The 21,974-nt window shown below is 40.8% G+C and overlaps 1 protein-coding gene across 1 annotated transcript in view; it reads left to right on the forward strand.

The window, feature by feature from the left end:
* The first annotated feature begins 4,299 nt into the window (after window positions 1-4,299).
* The window catches only part of LOC124267946 (tetraspanin-18-like), a 108,930-nt gene continuing 91,255 nt past the window's right edge, over window positions 4,300-21,974 (forward strand). The window contains exon 1 of the mRNA XM_046702945.1: window positions 4,300-4,653. Coding sequence (XP_046558901.1) covers window positions 4,594-4,653 — 60 coding nt within the window. The 5' untranslated portion in view covers window positions 4,300-4,593. The remainder of the gene's footprint in view (window positions 4,654-21,974) is intronic.

Here is a 21,974-nt window from a genome sequence, read left to right on the forward strand (position 1 = left end):
ATGCCGACTCCGAAAACAAGATGAGGTGAAATTGGGTTTAACGTCGTGCTGGAGAATATTTCGCTCATATGACGACGTGCATGCGTGTGTATTTGTATGTGCGGCTGCTTGTACTAGCCCACACTGAAGCTGGTTTTATAGTGCTAGCCCACTGAGATACCATGCCGCAGTGAAGCATGAATACCCCACTCAGACACATTATACCGACTCCGAGCCGACCAGTCCTTGATGTACCCATTAATGCCGAGCGCCAGGCAGGGACCAACAAGTACCATATTTTAACGTCTTTTGGTATGACGCGGTCGGGGATCGAACCGCTCTCTGGGCGGATGCTCTAACCACTACACCACGGAGGCGGTCCCGAAAACAAGAGATTATCGTCGCTATAGAATATCTTCATCTAAATGTTCGTCACTTCATCCCACAGCAATGGGCTCTTACCGATTTCATATTAAGGCATTTTGGTCAATTCAAACCAAGCTTAGGAGTCTGTAGATTGCAAGTACGGTGTCCCTCAATAAGCAGTCCCCTCCAGAAGCTCGTAGGAATCTTGTATTCCCCTCAATATCGAAACGGTTCAATCTCAACCGAAAACTTCTAGCCTCCTTCGCTCTTCCCGCATCAAAGGATCATTCGCACACACCAAAACCTGCTTTGTATATTGAGCTGATTATGTAACCCAACGAGGGGGGAGTAGGGGTGGTGGGGGGATACAGTGAGGGATAGTGGTATGCAGAAAATGATTGTAGGGTGATGGATGATGGCGCGAAATGACAGCGCGCACGAGCGCCATATGGAATACTCTCTAACCTGTAGGCAGAACCCATGACATCGCCGCTTTGCTTCCTGAATGGGGTACGGCAACAGGAGAACGCTCGGAAATGACGGGGGGTGTGTTTGAGGGGGGAAGGGGATCAACGCAGGCAGCAAATTGGCGTGAAATGCTTGAATGGGGAATCTTGTCGGTCCTGACTTGACGTCTCACTTCGCGTGCCGTGTTAGCCCTCTAACAGAACGTGCAAACACCTGATCGGCTATAAGCGATGTATAGTCTTACACGAGAAATAACTACGAACTAAGATACAGTCTAAAAACTGTGTATGTTTATAATAAGCACATCTCCTTTGTAAGGTATAAATCAGTTATTAAGGAGTTCCTTACGTGCAGTAATCTTGACAAATCCGTCCAATATGTCACGTACTTGGGCTTAACAAGTGTTACGCTAATGAGGGAATTAGCATGGCCTGTATACTTGCGAGTCTTGGAGACACTGCATAATAAATTCTGGAGGTGCAAGGCATTAAAGTGGGGCCCCGTGGTGATCTGTCTACATTCTAGTGTGTTGACCAATGCTTTGTCTCTGAATATATACAATTTTGATAGTAACAAATAAACCAATTTAAATTGTAAAGGAGCCCAGTCAGATGGGAAATTCCTGAACCTGAAGAAATCTATTTGCTTCATTTAGGGCTTTAGCACTGCAGAGAAGGCCAGGCAATGAAATAATGTGGTTCAGGGACTGTGAGACTGACTATATATAGTGTGTGGTGCCTTTATCCTTATTGTAGATAGAATTGCCTTGGCTGACTCGGGAGTGCTCATACATGCATCAGTATTATATTATTCAATCATTCAACGTCCGTATACTTTTGCTACCATGGGCACACGCGATAGGAATAATTGATGTGCGTTGTAAATTGTATGCCTTTATTACGTAATATTTTGTGCCAGATAAAACCCACTGTAAAAAAAAGTGTGAATGGTTTTACGCCGTTTTGGCAATATTCTGCAATATCAGACAGGGGACACCAGAAATGGTTTCACATATTGTATGCATGGAATCGAACCGTGTTTTGGCGTGACGGGCGAACGCTTTAACCACTAAGTTATTCCACCGCCCCTGCTGTAAAAATGTCATTCTCCAACGGCGTCGACGACAACGACCTAACGCCTTCACTGGACGTGAGTAATAGATCCTTATATCAAAGGTCAGTGTCAAATGGTTGTTTTCCTATGTTTAAACACTTGATGAATGCGGTATTTGATTCATTTCCCAATACGATGAAAACTCAAACCAATTACCTTTCCGGGGATAAACAGATTTGTATTCTGGATAAGCGGTCTTCAGGGAAGTATTATCAGAAACAAGACGTACCGGGGGACATACCAACAGCTCCCTGTCTTAGGACACAGACATGCCACTCCGATATATCACAACGCCAAGCTATCCGAGCTCCTTAAGACCTGGCGGGTCTCTGCTGTGGGCGTGTAACATAGCCAAAGTCTTTGTAACAGACCCGTGTATTACTGTATGGAACTTTCACAGTATGTGACCATTCAGTTGCTCGCTCTGAGTCACTGGGTGTAGCGTATGTAAGACTAAGTGTTCCAACCCACTGCCGGTGTTCAAAGAGACTGAAAGAGCTACGACATAATATATATGCTGGCTTGTCGTCAAACAATTTCGTTCAATATGTACAACATTGCGAACCATGTCCCGACAGGGCTTTGTCCCGACGTTTCCATAGCAACAAACTTTGGTGTATATATTTGAGGTGTTACTGTCATTCACTAGTGAAATATACGCATATTTGCTACAACCATGAATCTCAATCCATTATTCAAGCAAGATATTTCTTTTTTCGAATAATACAATTGATTACCTGTCGTTGCTGTATAACATAATTTCAACCAATCCGTCAAAATATATTGACGTACACCTGACTGAAATATGCTACTTTATCTAGTTCTATCCGTGTCATTTGTGTTCGTATATTCGATGTGTTTGTACAGACGTATATATGTGTTGTACATTTCATTTGTTCTGGAATGTATTGCAATAAATATCATTGCCAATCCATCCAAAACATCCACGTACCCATTATGTAAATACATGTATTTAAATAGCTTGTGTATGTATACCTATAGATGTGTTTGTATAGACCTACATGTGTTGTACATTTCATCTGCTCTGAAATGCATTGCAATATATATCATTGCCAATCCATTGCAATACTTCAACTTACCCATTATCTAAATACATTTATTTATATATTCCTTGTCATTTGTGTATACCATTCGACGTGTTTGTATAAAAGTATATTATTACTTTGTTGTACATTTCATTTGTTCTGGAATGTATTGCAATAAACATCATTACCAAATCATCCACATACATCAACGTACCAATTATTTAAATGCATTTATTCATTTATTTATTTCCTTGTCATGTATGAATACATGATACACATAGTCGATGTGTTTGTATAAAAGTATATTATAACAGTGTTGTAGATTTCATTTGTTCTGAACTGTATTGCAATAAATATCATTTCCAATCATTGCAATACTTCAACTTACCCGTGTAAATACATTAATTAACTTATTTATTTCCTTAACATGCATGTACATAATATCATAATACACATATCGATGTTTGTATAAAACTATATTATAACAGTGATTGTTTTGAAATGTATTGCAATAAATATTATCTTGTGATTATTGAAGCGTATGAACTCAACTTACTTTCAAGGCAGATATTCGTTTGATGTCTAAACGTGGTTGTTGAAGAGTCTTAATTCTTTTTCTCGTGTCACTGAAAACGAATGTAAAATAACGCGATCTCGACTGTGGTACCGTTCACGGGCATTGCTCCGCTATCGGTCTAGCGGGAGGCATAAGACTGTTTCAATTAGTGTGACATGTGAGCTCGTTGGCAGTGGGTGCTTGCTTGTCTCTGGGAGCAGTCATACATCTTGTGTTCTCGAACTTTTCAATCGAAGCCCCGCGCACCTGTCTCAAGTGTTGACGTACCAGTTTATTCCGGTCGGGACTTAATCAAAACAGAGTAATCTACGACACAGATAACGGTTAACCACGTGTGCGACGATGTAGCGCACAGCTGATGCTGCAGTGGTTGAACTAGAATGCCGCCCCAGTCGCTGTCTTGACACGAGGGACCATGTGGTTTCAATCTATGAACTTTCTATCTCCACCGGCTCTACTCTACGGGGAGTATACCACGCGCGCGTCTTGTCTGATTCAATAACAATGAGTAAATTGATTTTCCTTTATTACAAGTCGCAATGGTGAAAAAACATCACCACTTGTGTTTCACCTTAGGCAAATCAGAAACGTAAAACGCATTTCTGAGCCAACCTATCAACGAATGCGTGCACGGAACTAATGTCAAGCCTGGCTTTCAGGAATTCCCCGTTGACTTGGCGCGACGCGGTTGTCTGCCCCTGAAGAGCCGCGAAGCTAACGTGATCTCTAGCAAGTGCGAGTGAGTTCGGTAGGCTGTTATTGCAAAGGTGTGTAGGTAAACTGTTAATCACAAGAAGCGGGATCTACCAGGAAATATGTGATTTACCGGAGTTCATTTCCTCTATCAGCGAACGGGTCCTTCCAGGTGCCTCTTCTCGGATATATATCTGTACAGCGGCGCACGAGATATTCGCTTGTCATTCAACATTTAATTGATTTTGTTGTGAAAATCAGCTCGTGCAACCCGTGATCTTCGTGCTGCTCGTGCAGTAGTGTAGGATGTAAACAGTCCAGGTGCTCAAATCTCACGTTCACTTCACCACCATGGGGGCTAAAGAGGACCCACCGGACACGATTGAAGAAATTCAAGAAATGGAAACCCAGGTAAGCCTTGAACACTTGATTACAGGTGCGAATATTACCTGGTTGTATTGATTTCTGTTACAGGTAGACATGCACAGGTAAGTTACAACACGGCCTCCAGGTGAGGGGATTAACTGGTTCACACAATTCCTGCAAGTCGGCGATAGGATTTCTACCACCGAGTTGACTCGACCTTTACATTATTGATATTGGTGCAGCTAAGCCGATTGACAGGTGCCTGACTCGGGTGAAATTCATTACCCTAACATGAACAGAATTCCCGTCAACCCATACGGTTGACTGGGCGATATTAGCGCTTTTATGACGATCTGAATGTTATAGAAGTACATTATAACAGTACAAGAATTAAGCGTTATAAATATAGCGTCCTTGTCTTCACGACCCTGGACGTGTTGTCCTGCAACGACGTCCCAGCTATTGATGCTTGGCAATACTGGCATCGATCTGTTAATCGTCTAATCAGATAATGACAGGACAATTTGTCATGTTAGAGATGTTTGTGTGTCTAGCAAAGTGTATCTGCCAAAGCGTATTACGCACAGGATACTGCCTAAATATATCCGAAAGAAGAGAAATATTACCTTTTTACGAATCATTTATTAGCATCAAACACAGTTTAAACTAAAAAAAAACATGTATTACCAATTACGCTCGAATCAGTACTTGCAACATAATATGGATATATTCAAATACGTGTTAATCTAGGTATTCCGAATTAGATTTGCTTCGGTTTTCTTAATATACCAACCTGTGACACACCTAATAAGGTATATGACCGTGGCTCTTTGATGTATTTATTACAGGTGAGAAAATACAGGTACACACAAAGGCTGCGATATTGCAAACGATTTTATGTTAATATTGTGACATTTGCTTTCTGATATTGCTTTGAAGTCAAACACGCTGTAACAACATGTTGATCAATCATGCAGACAGTCGTCCAATGCGACCCAAGTAATATTGGGTCGAATTAATGGCCCATTTAATGGAATCCATGTAATAGACCCCCCGCATATTGTCCATGTAATCAATAAGCAGGATTTTTATCATCCTACTATGGTTACCGCATCTTGCATCGTTCGTTTTGTCAGATCTATTTGTCAGAAATTCAAGCCGTGATGTATGTACAATCAGATACACTACGGCAAGCCATTGCTGGGTGTTGTATAACGGAATTGTCGTGACAGTGTTCAGATTTCCAGAAATCGCTGGAGGTTGTTGATATTTACTGTTACTGGTTTGTGCTCCTCAACGTGCAGGCCGAATGGCGTAGGTTGTACATATCACGACAATTGCGGAGAATGTGGAACATCTGCGAGAATGTTGAACATCTGCCGACGTCATGCATGCATCAGCTGGGTGCATGTCATACTGATGCATATAATTATATTCATAACGTGAAAGCGTGTAGCACAGTTATACATATTGCCGTTTACTCATATTTTTTCTAATTTACGCTCTTTGAACACCTATAGCTGTTATGTTCAACATGATATATTTTACGAAAAAATACACTTTTTCAAAAATTTATTCAGAATATGTGAAAACAGACATAGCTTGTATTAATATCACGTGGATATTGATATATAATTTTTTTATTATATGGTCCCTTGTATCACGCGTGGTTCAGAATATATATGTTTGAAGATATTTTGTTAAAGAAATATATGACAGAATCTGTAATCCAAGAGAACATATAGCAACCTTTTATTCACACGTGAACATAAACACAAGTGTCATCCGATTGTGCTGAAATCTGTAGGCTGAATGTCGGACATATTCGACATGAAATGTAACACCAGTTGTTACTGCCTCTGTTGTCAGCGCGATCCAGCTGACATGGATCCATGTATATATCAATACATATATCACACCCATATGTCAGCACACCATTTAGAAATCGATTACAACACCGCGACTGTCATATCACCGCTGAAAGTGTAAATTACACGACTAATCACTGCAGAGGGCTTAATGCCGTGGATTTGCCTGCTATTGACATCTGTCGATTGCACAATATGAAGCTTTGTCTGAAATATACATGATACAGGGTCAAGATCGGAAAAATGTCTCTTAGCATGTACATTTCTACCTTTAACACTAACACTACGAACACGTTCAAAACAACCAAACCGCATCAGTGACAGTTGGTGTATATTTCACACCCCGTCAGTTCTCGTTATAACGCGGAAATGGAATGTACAACACCTGACCACGTGTGACAAGTATACATACCTACCATTCTTGTCAGTCTGTCTTAATGGGGATAAATTTATGAAACCAGACGCAGATACACTGAAATATGTTTCATATAAGTTTCATGTTAGCAAGGGTAACGTATTTGCCCGTACAGATCTCGACATCAAACTGTGTCGACTGAAATAGATTATATTTACCACATGTCTGTTACACCCTGTGATATATCCGCTATGTAATTAACAAGCGGCCTCATGTAGGGGTTCCCATAGTGAGAGGCTTTTAATAATGACCGTTTACTTGGTATTGACGATCTCCTTTAGACACGAAGCACCACGTGGGTTTCGAAATGAACAGACGAAATACATTACGAAACATACATACCGTTATATTATACCGTTATATGTTGTGTTTGTCATTCTAAATAATATTCTTAAACAGTGCTTGGAACTTTTAGGGTTCTTCCGTCTCTGAAGATAGATGACTCAAGAGATTTGGACAAATCAGATGCATAAAATACATACATACCATTATATTATACCGTTATATGTTGTGTTTGTCATTCTAAATAATATTCTTAAACAGTGCTTGGAACTTTTAGGGTTCTTCCGTCTCTGAAGATAGATGACTCAAGAGATTTGGACAAATCAGATGCATAAAAGCCTTAAACGATACCTGTATCAAGTAGATCACCTGAAGAGAATGTCTCACCTGAAGAGAATGTCTCACCTGAAGAGAATGTCTCATTTTCCGCAGTCAATCATATGAAATACTGTGAATATGTTATGCAATGCGAATACCACACAGGTTGCCAGGAGACTGTTATGTCTGAATAATGTAACGTCTCATCCATGAATATCGTCGTGAGATCTGGATTTTTTAAACACAGATAATGGGAATTATTTGAATGTTGTATATTCAGTAAACATATGGTGAACACGTCAGAATTCTGAATATTTTCTGTAAGCTGTTCTTATCAGTGAAATTCGTTTGCAATAGTTGCAGAGGATTCTTAAGTTTCAAATGTCAAAGCGCCAGCTTTGTACATTTATAACATCTAATTTATTTTACTGTTTTCTGCGATAAATATTAGGTTTCCGTGGAGGTAGAGTGAGCTGCGTTTCCGAACCAGGTACATAACGGTAAATGTGTATATACGACAGCAGTGGAGGAGGATGTAGCACAAAATGTGTGGATAACACGGCCCAGGTTTTGTAAACATTCAGAACAGCTATGGAACATTCCTGGAAGCCTCGCCATTCTCGTGAACATCAGCCACTAGAATTAATCTGCAATTTGAGCGATAAGTGTGTATCTCGAGTCTATGTGGTTAGTGCTGTAGATTTATGAGGCCAAATTCACAGTAGAAATGAAGTGATTGACACTTTCACTCGGAGTGAGTATGGTTTTACGCCGCTTTTAGGAATATTCTAGCAAGGTTAATACTCAACATGTATGAGGTAAATTCACTGTTGAAATATGGCAACGACACCTTTACTCGAAGGAGTGAGTATGGTTTTACGCCGCTCTATACATGGTTAATACTGTATGTGTATGAGGTAAATTTACTGTACAAATATGCATTGACAGCGTGTTCATTCGAAGAAGTGAGTATGGTTTTACGCCGCATTTTCTGAATATTCCAGCAATATCAGGGAGATGGGGTAGCCTAGTGGTTAAAGCGTTTGCTCATCACGCCGAAGGCACAGGTTCGATTTCCCACAAGGGTACAATGTGTGAAGCCCATTTTTGGTGTCCGCCGTGATATTGCTGGAATATTGCTAAAGGTGGCGTAAAGAGTAAACGCACTCACTCACTCACTCACTCTCAGGGGATGCGAGACATCATACACCGTACACTTTAGGGAAATCGATAAGTTGTTAGTACTGATGTTTCTTTAAGGTGACAAGGTCCAAGTTGAGTGTTTGTCGACAATTCTGTCTTTCGGCAATTCCCGTTACGATCCGGGCTAGAATTTATTTGGTCAACAGCAATCCATCGCAAGAAGAGACTAGCGGCGACGGGATGTTCGCTGACACGGTTGCATGGTGACTGTCATCGTATCCCAATTACGTACATTGATGCTCATGATATCAATCACGGGGATGTCTGATCCAGACTTCGGGATCGGGTGGTCAGGCTCGCTGACTTGGTTGACACATGTCATCGGTTCCCAAATTGCGCAGATCAATGCTCATGCTGTTGATCACTGGATTGTCTGGTCCAGACTCGATTATTTACATACCGCCGCCATATAGCTGGAATATTGATGAGTGCGGCATAAAACTAAACTCACTCACTCACTGATCCAGACTCGATTATTTGCAAACTGACGCCATATTACAAAAATATTGCTGAGTGACCAAACAAGAACAAATTGTTTTATAAAAACAACAATTTTATAGTCTATATCAGCTATCTGCCACCCGCCAGTTCAAATTCCACATAATTCCACGTTATTTACGTCCATAGACTTAGGCACTGGCATTTAAAACGAAATGTTGGTGAAGGTATACATTTGCAATGAAGAAAAATCCTACATCAAAATACATGTTACTGTATTTAAGAGAATTTAATACTGAAGGGAGACAATATGTTCCTTATCTCAAAAGCAAAAACATGTCCGAAAATATTTTCGAACATGTTTAAAGAATTATCATTTCCGTGATAGACGTAAAACTGCAAAGAATTGCTGGGATATGCCCGCTACGCGTGTTAAATACATCAATCGTATTGGGAAAAAACAAAATGGTAGGGTCGCTATGTTTAGACTTTGCACCGCGAGAATGCTTACTGGCGAATAATTTACTGAAACAAAACTTACACTTCTGCCTCAACAAACATAACAAAGTGTTAAAAAGCCAGCGTACGAAGTAGGTGTGCACGGCAGCGTTGATGGGGGAGACGATTCGTGGAATGCGTTGTCGACAAAGACGTAGACGGCGAAGTCTCACATGGCAGTGCCCGGCGCTGTCGTAACGTGAGCTGTAGTCGAGGGGAAGGTATTGTTTTTGTGCCGAGCTCATACGACACCGGTGTTGATGCAGTTCTTGCTGTAGTTACAGCTCCAGGAATAGTATAAACACAATATCTGCATCCGCGTAGAACGGCACCCAGTTCCTCTCAGTGCACAATATTATGTCATTGTCTGCTCCGCGTGTTATTCAAGCCACGTGCGGCTTTGGATGCAGTCTGCGGGAAGATAATGATCTCTTGTTGTTGTGGCGGCGGTAAAACTGAACATTTGTAAGCTGAAAATGGCTGCGAAAGTCATAAGGGAAAGGGAACGTCCTTGTATGAACGAGAGGGTTTCTGTTAGACTGGTTTCACGTCTCAGTGCTGCGAACAGCAACAAGATCACTGATGTAGCGTTAAGCGTGTTCACTCACTACCAGCAATCAGTGTTGAAAGGAGAAGTGAAAGTGTGTGCGGTTTTACGCCGCTTTTAGCAATATTCAACTGATATCACGACGGGGGACACCAGAAATGGGCTTCACACATTGTACCCATGAGGGGAACCGAACCCGGGCCTTCAGCGTGACGAGCGAACGCCTTTTGAAGGAAGGGATTCCAGTCTTAACTTTTATTGCAGAAGTAGTGAATACATTTGTTTGGGACACAGAATAACTAAAAACACCCAAAACGCAACTTCAACAATCTTGCTCTGGTCAGCTTTAACACGTGGGTTCGAATCCCACATTCGTCATGATTATGATCGACCCTTGAAGATCCGGATTAGAATTGATCTTCAGTAACCCATGCTTGTCGTAAGAGTGAGTGAGTGAGTTTAGTTTTACGCCACACTCAGCAATATTCCAGCTATATGGCGGCGGTCTGTAAATAATCGAGTCTGGACCAGACAATCCAGTGATTAACAGCATGAGCATCAATCTACGCAATTGGCATACGATGACATGTGTCAACCAGGTCAGCGAGCCTGATCCCGATCCCGTTAGTCGCTTGTCGTAAGAGGCGACTAACGGGATCGGGTGCTCAGGCTCGCTGACCTGGTTGACACATGTCATCGTAGGACGTCTGTGTCGCATGTAGTGGACACGAAAAGGATACATTTCGGACACGTTAGGTATAGGACGTGTTTAGACATGTTTAGGGTACGTAGAGTATAGTTTTACGCTACTATTCGCAATATTCCAGCAACATCACGGCGGGGGACACCAGAAATTGGCTGCACACATTGTACCCATGTGGGAATCGAACTCGGTTCTTCGGCCTGACGAGCGAACGCTTTAACCACTAGGCTACCCCACCGTCAGGGCACGTAGAGAACGTGTATCAGATGTGTTTAGTTCGTATGGGACATAGGCTGGATGTGTAGTATAGTGGGGGACATGTGTAGGACACATGTAGGACACATATAAGACACATACATGGCGCATAAGGAAGTGTATTGACAAGTGCAGCCATGTGTGGAACGTGTATTTGACATACATATGTGTAGGACGTTTCTTCAGTGAGGCGGGGAGTGGGGTAGTGGTTAAAACGTTCGCTCGTCACGCCGAAGACCCGGGTTCGTTTCCCCACATTGCTGGAATATTGCTAAAAGCGGCGTAAAACTAAACTCACTCGCTTCAGTGAGGATGGCAATGAAGCCTCCACAGTAGCAGGTTCCTCTAAACGTCATGTGTGTTTTAATAAATAATTTATTCTTCTCTTTTCATAAATTTATAAATTAGTTCCAGCATAGTGAATCGTGTGTGTAACTGCCCTGTGGCAGTTGATACTAAACATGTTGATCTGCTGCAGTCTCTTTGTGATCGTGTCGGGGAATTAGCCCAGATGTTACAGTGTCGCTCGTCTCGCCGAGTCTTGGGTTCGACGCCTAACATGAACTGGTCACCGAGACCGTGTTGCATTATTTTATTTATGGTATTCACACCACCCTCGGTAATCCAGTGTTTTAATTTCTGTTCTGTTATAAACATCATAGGCTTATTCCTCGTCATAACGGGGCGGTGAGTAGCCGTGTGGTTATAGCGTTCGCTGGTCACGCCGAAGACCCGGGTTCGATTCCCCACATGGTACAATGTGTGAATCCCATTTCTGTTGTCCCCCGCAGTGATTCGTATCTGATTCTCAAGAAGCCTCACCCGCGGATAGGGTAAGGTTGCCTTTTGGTTAAAACACAGAACGGGGCGGTGGGGTAGCCTAGTGGTTCAAGCGTTCGCTCTTCACGCCGAAGACCCGGTTCGATTCCCCACATGGGTACAATGTGCGAAGCTGTCCGCTGTCGTGTTATTGCTGGAATATTTCTAAAAGCGGCGTACAACTAAACTCACTCACTGTAACACTTAAAGGTAATTAATTGTTGTTGCTTTCACAGGTACGAATGAGGATAATGTTCAATATAGCTAGTTAAACACTAATGAACTCTCAGCTCACACATAGACTAGTACGATAAGGCACATTGCACCAATCGCTGGAAGGTTGGAAGCACTTTCTGGAGAAGAGAAACACTTTACTGCCAAGTGTTTCGCGCTGTGATACATGAAAGAGGCAGAGTAGAGGCAGGGTGTTACACGCCCCATCAAGACAGGAGGTCAGGAGAGTAGAGTGGGGATGCTTCAACGGAAAGATGCTACTTTGCCAGGTCGAGATGCTACTGGAGGAAAACTAATTGTTATACACTCACAAAAATATGGGCATCTATCGGACGATATTTGCAGTCGGTTAAAATCGGTTAACTTATTCATATATAATGATTATTTCCTTTTGCTTTAATTTGAAGAAAGAATTTTTATCGCAAAGGAGTGGGGTTATTTTGTGCGTGAGGGTGGAATGTCTGCCAGAGCGGATGCTGATGGTGTGATACCCAGGAAATGTCAAATGAATTATACTACATGTGATGGTTCTCTTAATTTGTTACCCTACTTGTCGTAAGAGATGCAGGGAGATCAAAACACGGGTTCAAAACACTGTGACTGAGTGGTGAAATCATTTCACTTCTCCTCACCAAGCTAGCCCAGTACTTCGCGGATAGGGTAAAGTGACCTTTAGGTTAGAATACAGAACGGGGCGGTAGGGTAGCCTAGTGGTTCAAGCGTTCGCTCTTCACGCCGAAGACCCGGGTTCGATTCCCCACATGGGTACAATGTGTGAAGCTGTCCCCTGCCGTGAAATTGCTTGAATATTGCTAAAAGCGGCGAAAAAAACATACGCATTCGTCACTCGTAAAACACTGAACACCCGGGTGCGATTCCCCACATAGAAACATTGTGTGGAATCCAGTTCTGCTGTCCTCCGCCGGTATATTGCTGAATATTTGAAACAGGCGTAATACTATACGTTCTCATTTTGCGTGAATATACATTCACCATTTTACTGTTTTTATATAGATAAAAGTAAATCAATGCTACGAAACCCATTCCATAATCTGTCCTCGTTTGTTTGTTAGTTTGTTTGTTTGTTTGTTTGTTTGTTTGTTTGTTAGTTTGTTTTTAACGCCGCACCCAGCAGTACCCCACCCTATGGCTACGGTCTGTAAAAAACGAATCTGGGCCAGACAATCTCGATTATTTACAGACCGCCGCCAGAAAAAAGCAAATTTTGTCTTAGCAATCAGACATTATTTCACACAGTAGGTATTCCATGGATATAACCTTTTTATCATGTGTTATTTGGAGGACGTTATGAACTCTTTTTAATATTCAACATCACTGCTGCACGCAGTGGGAATTACTGCACCACCTTTGCTGCAAAAACACACCCGGGGTGTAATTAAAATAGGCCGCTTGCATGTAACTGCTCGTCGAAAGGAAATATTGAAAATTGGATTTGACCAACCAATTACAATCGTTCTGAAAACGTTACTGTGTGAAAACACTGCATTCAGCTGCGACACCCACAATGAAATCCATCACCATCGCTTGGTTGACCTTTTCATGTTTGTTTCGGGGTTTTGCCAGCATAAAAATGGATGTATACTTGTTTTTGTCCGGCAGTTACCCACACTAGTATCATTTGTAAACATTCTCCCATGTTTTGGGGTGGTGGGGTAGTCTTGTATTTCAAAGCGTTCGTTTGTCACGCCGACGACCCAGGCTCCATTCCCCATATGGGTACAATATATGAATGTCCCCCGTCGTGATATTGCTGGAATATTGCTGGAATATTGCTAAATTAAACTCGCTCTCTCACTCTCCCATGTTTTGTTAAAGGATTGTTTGCGTCATTATGTAACCTTGCCAACAGGTGTAGATAACCTTATCATGATACGTCAGGTTATTGCGTATTGTTTCACGAGACTCGCTAAAAGAAATGTAATAAATTTCGTATGAAATTGACATGGATACTTGTTTATCCCGGGCGTCCAGTTTGCACTGAGAAATGTGATTGATTTTTTGACATGCATGCATGTGTTTCTATAATAACGGCCCAGTTACCACGTGGTTTGCAATTACATTCGCCACTTGTCGTCGTCACGTGACTTATTCATCACCCTGACAACGACAGTGGCTCACTTTATTAGTTGTGTCAATAGCCATTGCAATTTTCGAATCTTTTGCTATCGACAAGAATGCATTGCAAATCGGTTGAAATAGACACCACACCTTAAAATAGCAGCGTGTTCTTTCATAATGCATAGATAAATTATTCATGAAATCTTTTATCACGAGAGCTTCTTTTCATGTTTTTTTCTTTCTTTCGACATAAATTCATCGATCAATACCGATGAAACAAACGCTGAAACCTTCTCCCGCGCATCCTCAGTCCGTCGCTGCAATCGACACCACTCCTACCGGGCTCAAAATCCATGTGACAATATTTTATATGATTGAAAAATACCTGAATTCCAATAAAACGGACAGAATCAGCTCACGGAAAGGTTGACAAACAGAATTAATGTATTATGAGAAATTTCAGCAAACATTGCGTGTGCCTAAACTGATTGTGAGGTTTAACAGGACAGCGGATCCCAAGCTGCCCTGGCTTGTCTAGACAGCAGTGGACGGGGGCAATTATTGTCTATTAAGGAAATCAATTTATACCTGGAACTATCCTTCTTTATGGACTAATATCATTGATGGGTTTAGGGTAGTAAACAAGATTTGACGGAGCTTAACAGCTATTTATACCACGGGTCGTTAATGCATTCGTATAACGGTCAGGTCACAAAGACTTATATTCATTAATTAATCCGATACTCAAGCTGTGCTGTAATATACCGTTAGAGTGTAGATGCGTAATGTGGATGTTGATGAAAAGCGGAAGCTGGGAGAGAGCTTGTATCATTTTGCTGATGGCCCTCTGATGGATGATGTATTGTCTCGTCGTGTCACGCTGCACAGATCGATATCAATGTACTACCGATGTTGAGTCATGTGGAGAATTTCATTAAGCTTTTTATCATCGGCTAATAATTTTTCTGTCATTCATATTTTGAAGTATTAAATTATTGTTATGAGTTTTCAGTGTGTAATGACTGGGGAGGATGTATGGATGGAAGGGGTGTATGTATTCACTTCGCATTTCATATCATTTTAATTTCAACTGAGTATTGAATGTACATAATGGATATGAGTGGTTATACTTGTTGTTTTATTGTTTATGGTGGACTTCGTTACATACATTTAAAGGTTTACATTAAAAATCCCAACGAAATTGACAGAAATATTTTCAATTACTTCGAGAGAGAGAGAATTTAGTTATTTACCTTTGGTATATATAGGCCTACCATCTGTATATAAAGAGAGAGAGGGAGATAGACAGAGAGGGATAGAGAGAGAGAGGGGGAGGGAGGGAGAGAGGTAAAGTTTAGCAGTGAACAGCAGTACATATGTAAAGAAATCCACAAAATAACAACATAACACGAATTTCCCTTCAAGAGATTTCAACTTGATCAGGGAGGCTGAAGATATGGTTGTTACGCGGTGTCATTATGTTGTGGATTTCTTTACATATAAATGAAGAGAGGGGTGGGGAGCTAGTAGAAGTCAAGGAAATTATTTGAAACATTTTTGTAACGTCTCAGGTCGAGGTAGCCCTCACTCACTATTAAAATTCCTGAAATATCCGTTCTGTTTCCAATATGCGTCGTATAAGTAGCTGGGTCTTCCAGTTCTACATGTGTCATATATCGGAATAATTTGAACATACCCTCGTATCATCTACCATTTCATTCTTGATATATATCCCCACACTTTGCTTGTGTATGTACTTGAACCTCCGATATATTCAGTTTACGAGAATTTGAAGACTGCTGCTACGAAAAGCGGTATAACATTAACCTTTATGAGACTGCAGAACACACCTTTGAGTTCCTCACAGTCTCCCGACAGGCCATGTCAATCTCAGCTACAAATGTCAATTACAGCCACCTGCCAGCGTCATCACGCCTTATCACAGGCGGCGCTGCTGCAGCTCGTGCCACAGCTCGTGCAACACTTGTCAATATCACTAACACGTGCTCCCGAATCCAGCGCGGCAACTGCAAGCCATATTTGTTTAGAAAACACACTGCTTCTGTTTTTGAACATTATAATTAGACTTGCATTTTGAGGAGGTGTGTTTTATTGACCATTTTAATTCCTTATGTAAGCACGATTGATGAAGCAATTTATTTGACTACGTATGAGTCAATATCACATGGTTTTAACAAGGTAAAGAAAAAACTCTTTTCCACTTAAAAGTTTCCTTAGATAACAAAGATACTCACGTACACAGTTTCTAAGTGCATGTACACTGAACCAACATCAATAAAGAGTGCTCTTGTTCTGTCAGACTTAAATGCGTGAAAGATTTTCGTTCTGAAACAGCATATCCAACAGTCCCTTTCTCCAAGATGCAAATTATATTTCAAATGACATCTTGCATATAAATGTCACCCGAAATGAATATTTCATTTGTCAAAATGATACTTCTGACCTAAATGTACACGTTTTGAAGTTTATGTTGCAATTGGTATGTTTAAATGTGACATATGTTTGTTTTCATATTCAACGATATTAAAAAATAATATTTAGGTTGTTGGTTTATTCATATATTCATGATTTGTAAGATAATTACATGTAAAGAAACGCTGACTTGGAATATTTGAACAAAAATCTGTATTCGTTTCAAAACACGAATCAAATACGAATATGAAACTATGATATTTTGAAGCGCACAAATGTGTCCGATACAGGGCTTTTGTCAAGGCACAGAATTTGGTAAAACTAATTTTCAGTCAGTAGTTAAATATAACGTTGTTGTGTTTTTTTGTTTTTGTTTTGTTTTTGTGTTTTATTAAAAGTACAGATGACCCCCCAAAACGTCCTGACAATCCTATTTTCTCTTAAAAATCAAATTACATTCCGATACCTTGAAAACAGTATTACTATCATTGAAATATATCTATAATCCTTACTGTATATCTATAAATATTCAGGAACACACATAGATAAAAAGCCTCATCTAATCACTAATCGTGTTGGCAATATGCTCCACACCTCGGTATATATGTATATATGTATTAAAGGTCGTCTACTCGCGCATATATATTGCCGTGTAATTGTTGAATACAAAGAACACGACCTTGTAGGTCAGGAATCTCAAAGAAACAGTCGGGGTATTCATGTGAAAATGAATACGGAACCTTGATGAATCCTCAGTTTGGGCATTGTTACTTTTTATCCAGCACACTATGTAGATATAGAGTGGTATATTGAGGTGTCGCATTGTATGCCATATACATTGTACTGGAAATCTTCCTTTAGAGCTGAGTCGAGAATGAAGTTTATATTGCTGTATAGTAACCTTACGCTTGTGTTGTCACTTCTGTAAAATAATCCAACTTTAGAAGCTGCTATACAGTACCTTGAAATGTAATAAAATATGTGAATTGTTGTAGGAAGGTAGATTGTGTTACAGATGTACGTCCAATTTTACCTACATAGTGACCAAATCAAAACACAAATCAATTCAGTGGTTGTTATTTGATGAATGTTGAAAGGGGGAAAGACGTTTTTAGTTTTTGCTGAATTGTAACACTGTCTGTTAACACTGAATTCACATTTCAAAGTTGTTTCACATTTTTGGCTTCAACACTGAGAACTGATACAATGAGATCTTGATCTTTAACGCTATGTATCGCAAACACCCTTGAAGTATTTTGTTTATTGAAAAGGATATACGTACAAAGGCAGGTATATATCCTTGACGTGTATATCGTCCAACGTACGTATTATTTGGTGGGCATGTCTAACCCAGCTACGTCGCTCGTGGAGTTGCGTCCCTTAAGTCCCAAACCATCATGGTAACCAGTTTCGTTTCGAATCCCAGATTTGCTCGAACTTTCCCTTTGTCCGTGCTTGTGGTTACAACAAGGTTGTGAACGTCAGATACCGTTATATCGGGTTTTCCTCCAACACTGAACGGGGGGCGGTGGGATAGCCTAGTGGCTATAGCGTTCGCTCGTCACGCCGAAGGCCCGGGTTCGATTCCCCAGATGGGTACAATGTGTGAAGCCCATTTCTGGTGTCCCCCGCCGTGATATTGCTGGAATATTGCTAAAAGCGGCGTAAAACCATACTCACTCACTCACTTTCACATTGGACAGATACGCCGTGATATAACTGAAATAATGTTCTTCTCTGCGTTAAATTATCTCGCGAATTCACTTGTGAAAACATCAGTCGAGTCAGCAGCGTCAGTGCGTTAATGTTGATTCACGCTATTCAGCAAAGTTTCATCAATAACCGAGTCAGGATCGGATAAACCAGGGGTCGAAAGCGAGAGCATCGACCCAAACCGTCGGGGCACGGTGACCTAGGTCATGCACATTGGATCAATTTGTCAGGTTCGGTAACTTGGTTGATTGCTCGCCATCGTAACCGGTGACCGTGCTCATGATATCAATCACCGGGTGATTCCTCATTCTATCACTTACTTGCCGCCCCTATATTGATGGGACGTTGTTGAGTGCGGACTTGAACAACATGCAAGTTGATGGATGCCGTTTGTTTTTTCGTATCTTTTTGTATGTTATTTTTTATCTCAAAATTAATTCAAAACTTTCAGCCATATTGACCATCTGATCCAAACTTTGATCATGCAGGGCTACCGAGAGCCTGCGTTGCGGAATTCCACAGAGCGAAAATGAGTATTTGTGTTCTACAAGCTGCAAGAGATCTCGTTCCAAGGGAAATTCTCATGCAGCTCTTGAAACTATTCCATGAACTTTTTCAACGATTTGTTGATGACTGTACCGCGAGAAGTCGATTTTCAAGGTCAACTATTATCAGCTTTGACATCTATATTCTACCGCAGCAACATTTTCGCTGACAGATATTGCACAGAATGGATTCTTAAACGACCATGAAATATGCACGCCGACAAAAATCATCACCCTGTGAATTCAGCTCATTCTCAACAAGTATGTAAAACTTACGACCCGCTAAGTTTGTTTCAGAAACAAATAAAAAGGTCAACAGCTTGCAGCCCCATTTGAAAACCAATGAGTAATTGATCGCAAGTCAAGGTAAAAATGGATATGTAACCTTCCCGACATTTATTTCCGTACATTTTTTAATTTTCACATCGTTTTTCACAGCGAATCTGTTTACCGTTTGCGTTGACATGTGTGCGTAAGCAGTATTCACTATGCGTCAGCTGTAACCTGTGCGTTTATTACGACGTGTTGCAAAGCTCAGATTTTTGCGTAAACGGTGAATCGCCTGTACTTAAGCACGAACGTTTAGTCGTGTAGAGCTCGAGTAAATCTAAACGGTATTTGGACGTGCTATGCTGAGCATTTTGTAGATATACGTTTCTGCCGAGAGCTGGGTCCACATGCACTTAATTCTGCAGGAAAAGACAAACTCGCTTTATATATGTTTTAACATAACTATAAGTGTATGCCTGTTATAAATTCAGTGGACGGACATTGTTAACTTGTCATTATTATCAATAATAATAACAACAATATTATAACAATGTCAGTATTATCTGTCGGTGTCATTGATTAGTCAGATGTGCTTGACCTTAAACTGCATAGAGTTAGGACTAGTTCAATTTTTTTCAAGCTAAGCCCTAAAATACAAATTCGAGTTTTCATAAGTATTTATAGTCTGTCTCACAGTCCCTGAACCATACTATTGTCCCTACGACCTAGCCCTCACTGCATTGCTAAAGCCCATAATGAAACACTGACTGACTGACTGAGTTTGTTTTACGCTGCTTTTAGCAATATTCCAGCAACATCACGGCGGGGGACACCAGAAATGGGCTTCACACAGCCCATATGTGGGGTTCGAACCCGGGATATTGCTGGAATATTGCTAAACGCGGCGTAAAACTACACTCACTCATTGCATTGCTACAGCCCCGTAATGAAACAAGTCTAGATTCTTTCAGGTTCAGGAATTTCCTCTTTGACTGGGGCTCCATTTGAATTTAAATGGGTTTATTTGTTACTGTCAATATTATATATATTTGGAGACTAAGCGTTAGTCTAAAGTATGTATTATTGTCGTGGTTTTACTTTCGAAGACGGACGTTACTGTTTTACTTTTACTCAACATCTCAAATTATACATTTGTATCCCAGGCGGTCAAACACGTATATAGCTGTCCAAGATATTTTTATGGTTTCACGACGTTTCGAGAAGACGGACGTTATTCACTTTACATTGTCCCTTCATCAGGTGAACTCAACATCTCAAATTATAATTTTAAAAAAAGTTTATCCATAAAAATATCTTGGCGTACAACTTCAAAAACGCCATACAAATGTATAGCTGTTTTAAGAGTGGCCGGTATCCCAGACCCGAGTGAATGAGTGAGTATTGTTTTACGCCGTATTTTAGCAATATCCATGCTGGGAACACCAGAAATCGACTTCACACATTGTACCCATGTACATCCAACAGATCCGAGAGAATATATAAATGAACGCAAGTCAAGTTTAAAATGAGTATTAAAGCCTAAATTGTCTCGTTCCTATTGGTCTGGTTTCTATTTGTGGTTTAATTTCAATTTTGTGAAAGTGTACTTTTAATTAACATACACTGCAGAAATGCTGATAAAGTTTTAGTAAGAGAAATCTGACGTGTGTTAGGATTTTTCAGAGCGGAGATGTTTCAAGGTTATTTACACAAAATCAAATTTAATATACGAACGCACGCCAGGTGTTATTTTAGAACAATTCTGAATCTAGATTCGTGTTAAACTTCGCATATACATAGGGAATGCCGTGTCAGTATGTGTCTGATTCAGATGTTTACACACAGCACCACACTTCTGTTTGAAAGAAGGCAGGTCTTTCACACGTGAACGAAAATCCATAGCGTACTAAATGGCGAGGTAAAACACAATGGCTGGGGTTGTACTACATACGTGCAGAAAGTAGGTTCAGTGTCAATGTGCGTTATAGCGAGGGCCACGACAGACAGCGAGGACACTCGGTGAGACGGTCACAGTGGCGCTTCTAGTGACAAGGGACGTCACTCCTACGGGTCTCCTCGCTTACCTTGCTCACCTGTGAACGCGAGGGTGAAAGGCGACACTACTCGATAAATGAATATAGCCTGTGGGTTATGGTTTTAGAAGACAGAAAATAATGTTTCATCATTCATGAGCATTGTTGATTTACGTTACATCACAGTAAAACATTTGGTTATGATTTTAAGTTTGATTTTTGTTTTAAATGTATGTGGTATCTAACGTTTTTTATTAAAAACCTGTATTGCTAAAAAAATAATTTCAACATATACTATAGGATTTACAAGGGTGTAAAGATAAATGCATTTGATGAAAGTGTCACATTGTCTCGCCACGTTGTAAAGGTATGGTTAATTTCACATCACATCTCTTGGGGCGGTGGTTAAAGCGTTCGCTCGTCGCGCCGGAGGCTGGGTTCGATTCCCCACATGGTTACGATGTGTGAAGTCCATTTCTGGTGTCCCCCGCCGTGATATTGCTGGAATATTGCTAAAAGCGGCGTAAATTCAACTCACTAACATGACATCACACCATATCTTCAATACACAATGAGACATGAAGGGTTGTTTTGTAGATCGATGCTCATGATATCAGTCCCTGGATTGCCCCACCTTGACTCGACTATTCAGCCGTCATATAGCTGGGCAATGTTTTCTCGGGGACCGAAGACAACCTGATTTGCGACGTGCA

The sequence above is a fragment of the Haliotis rubra genome, unplaced genomic scaffold (genome assembly GCF_003918875.1).
Source record: "Haliotis rubra isolate DU_JTF1 unplaced genomic scaffold, ASM391887v1 Scf135, whole genome shotgun sequence".
Lineage (NCBI taxonomy): Eukaryota > Metazoa > Mollusca > Gastropoda > Lepetellida > Haliotidae > Haliotis > Haliotis rubra.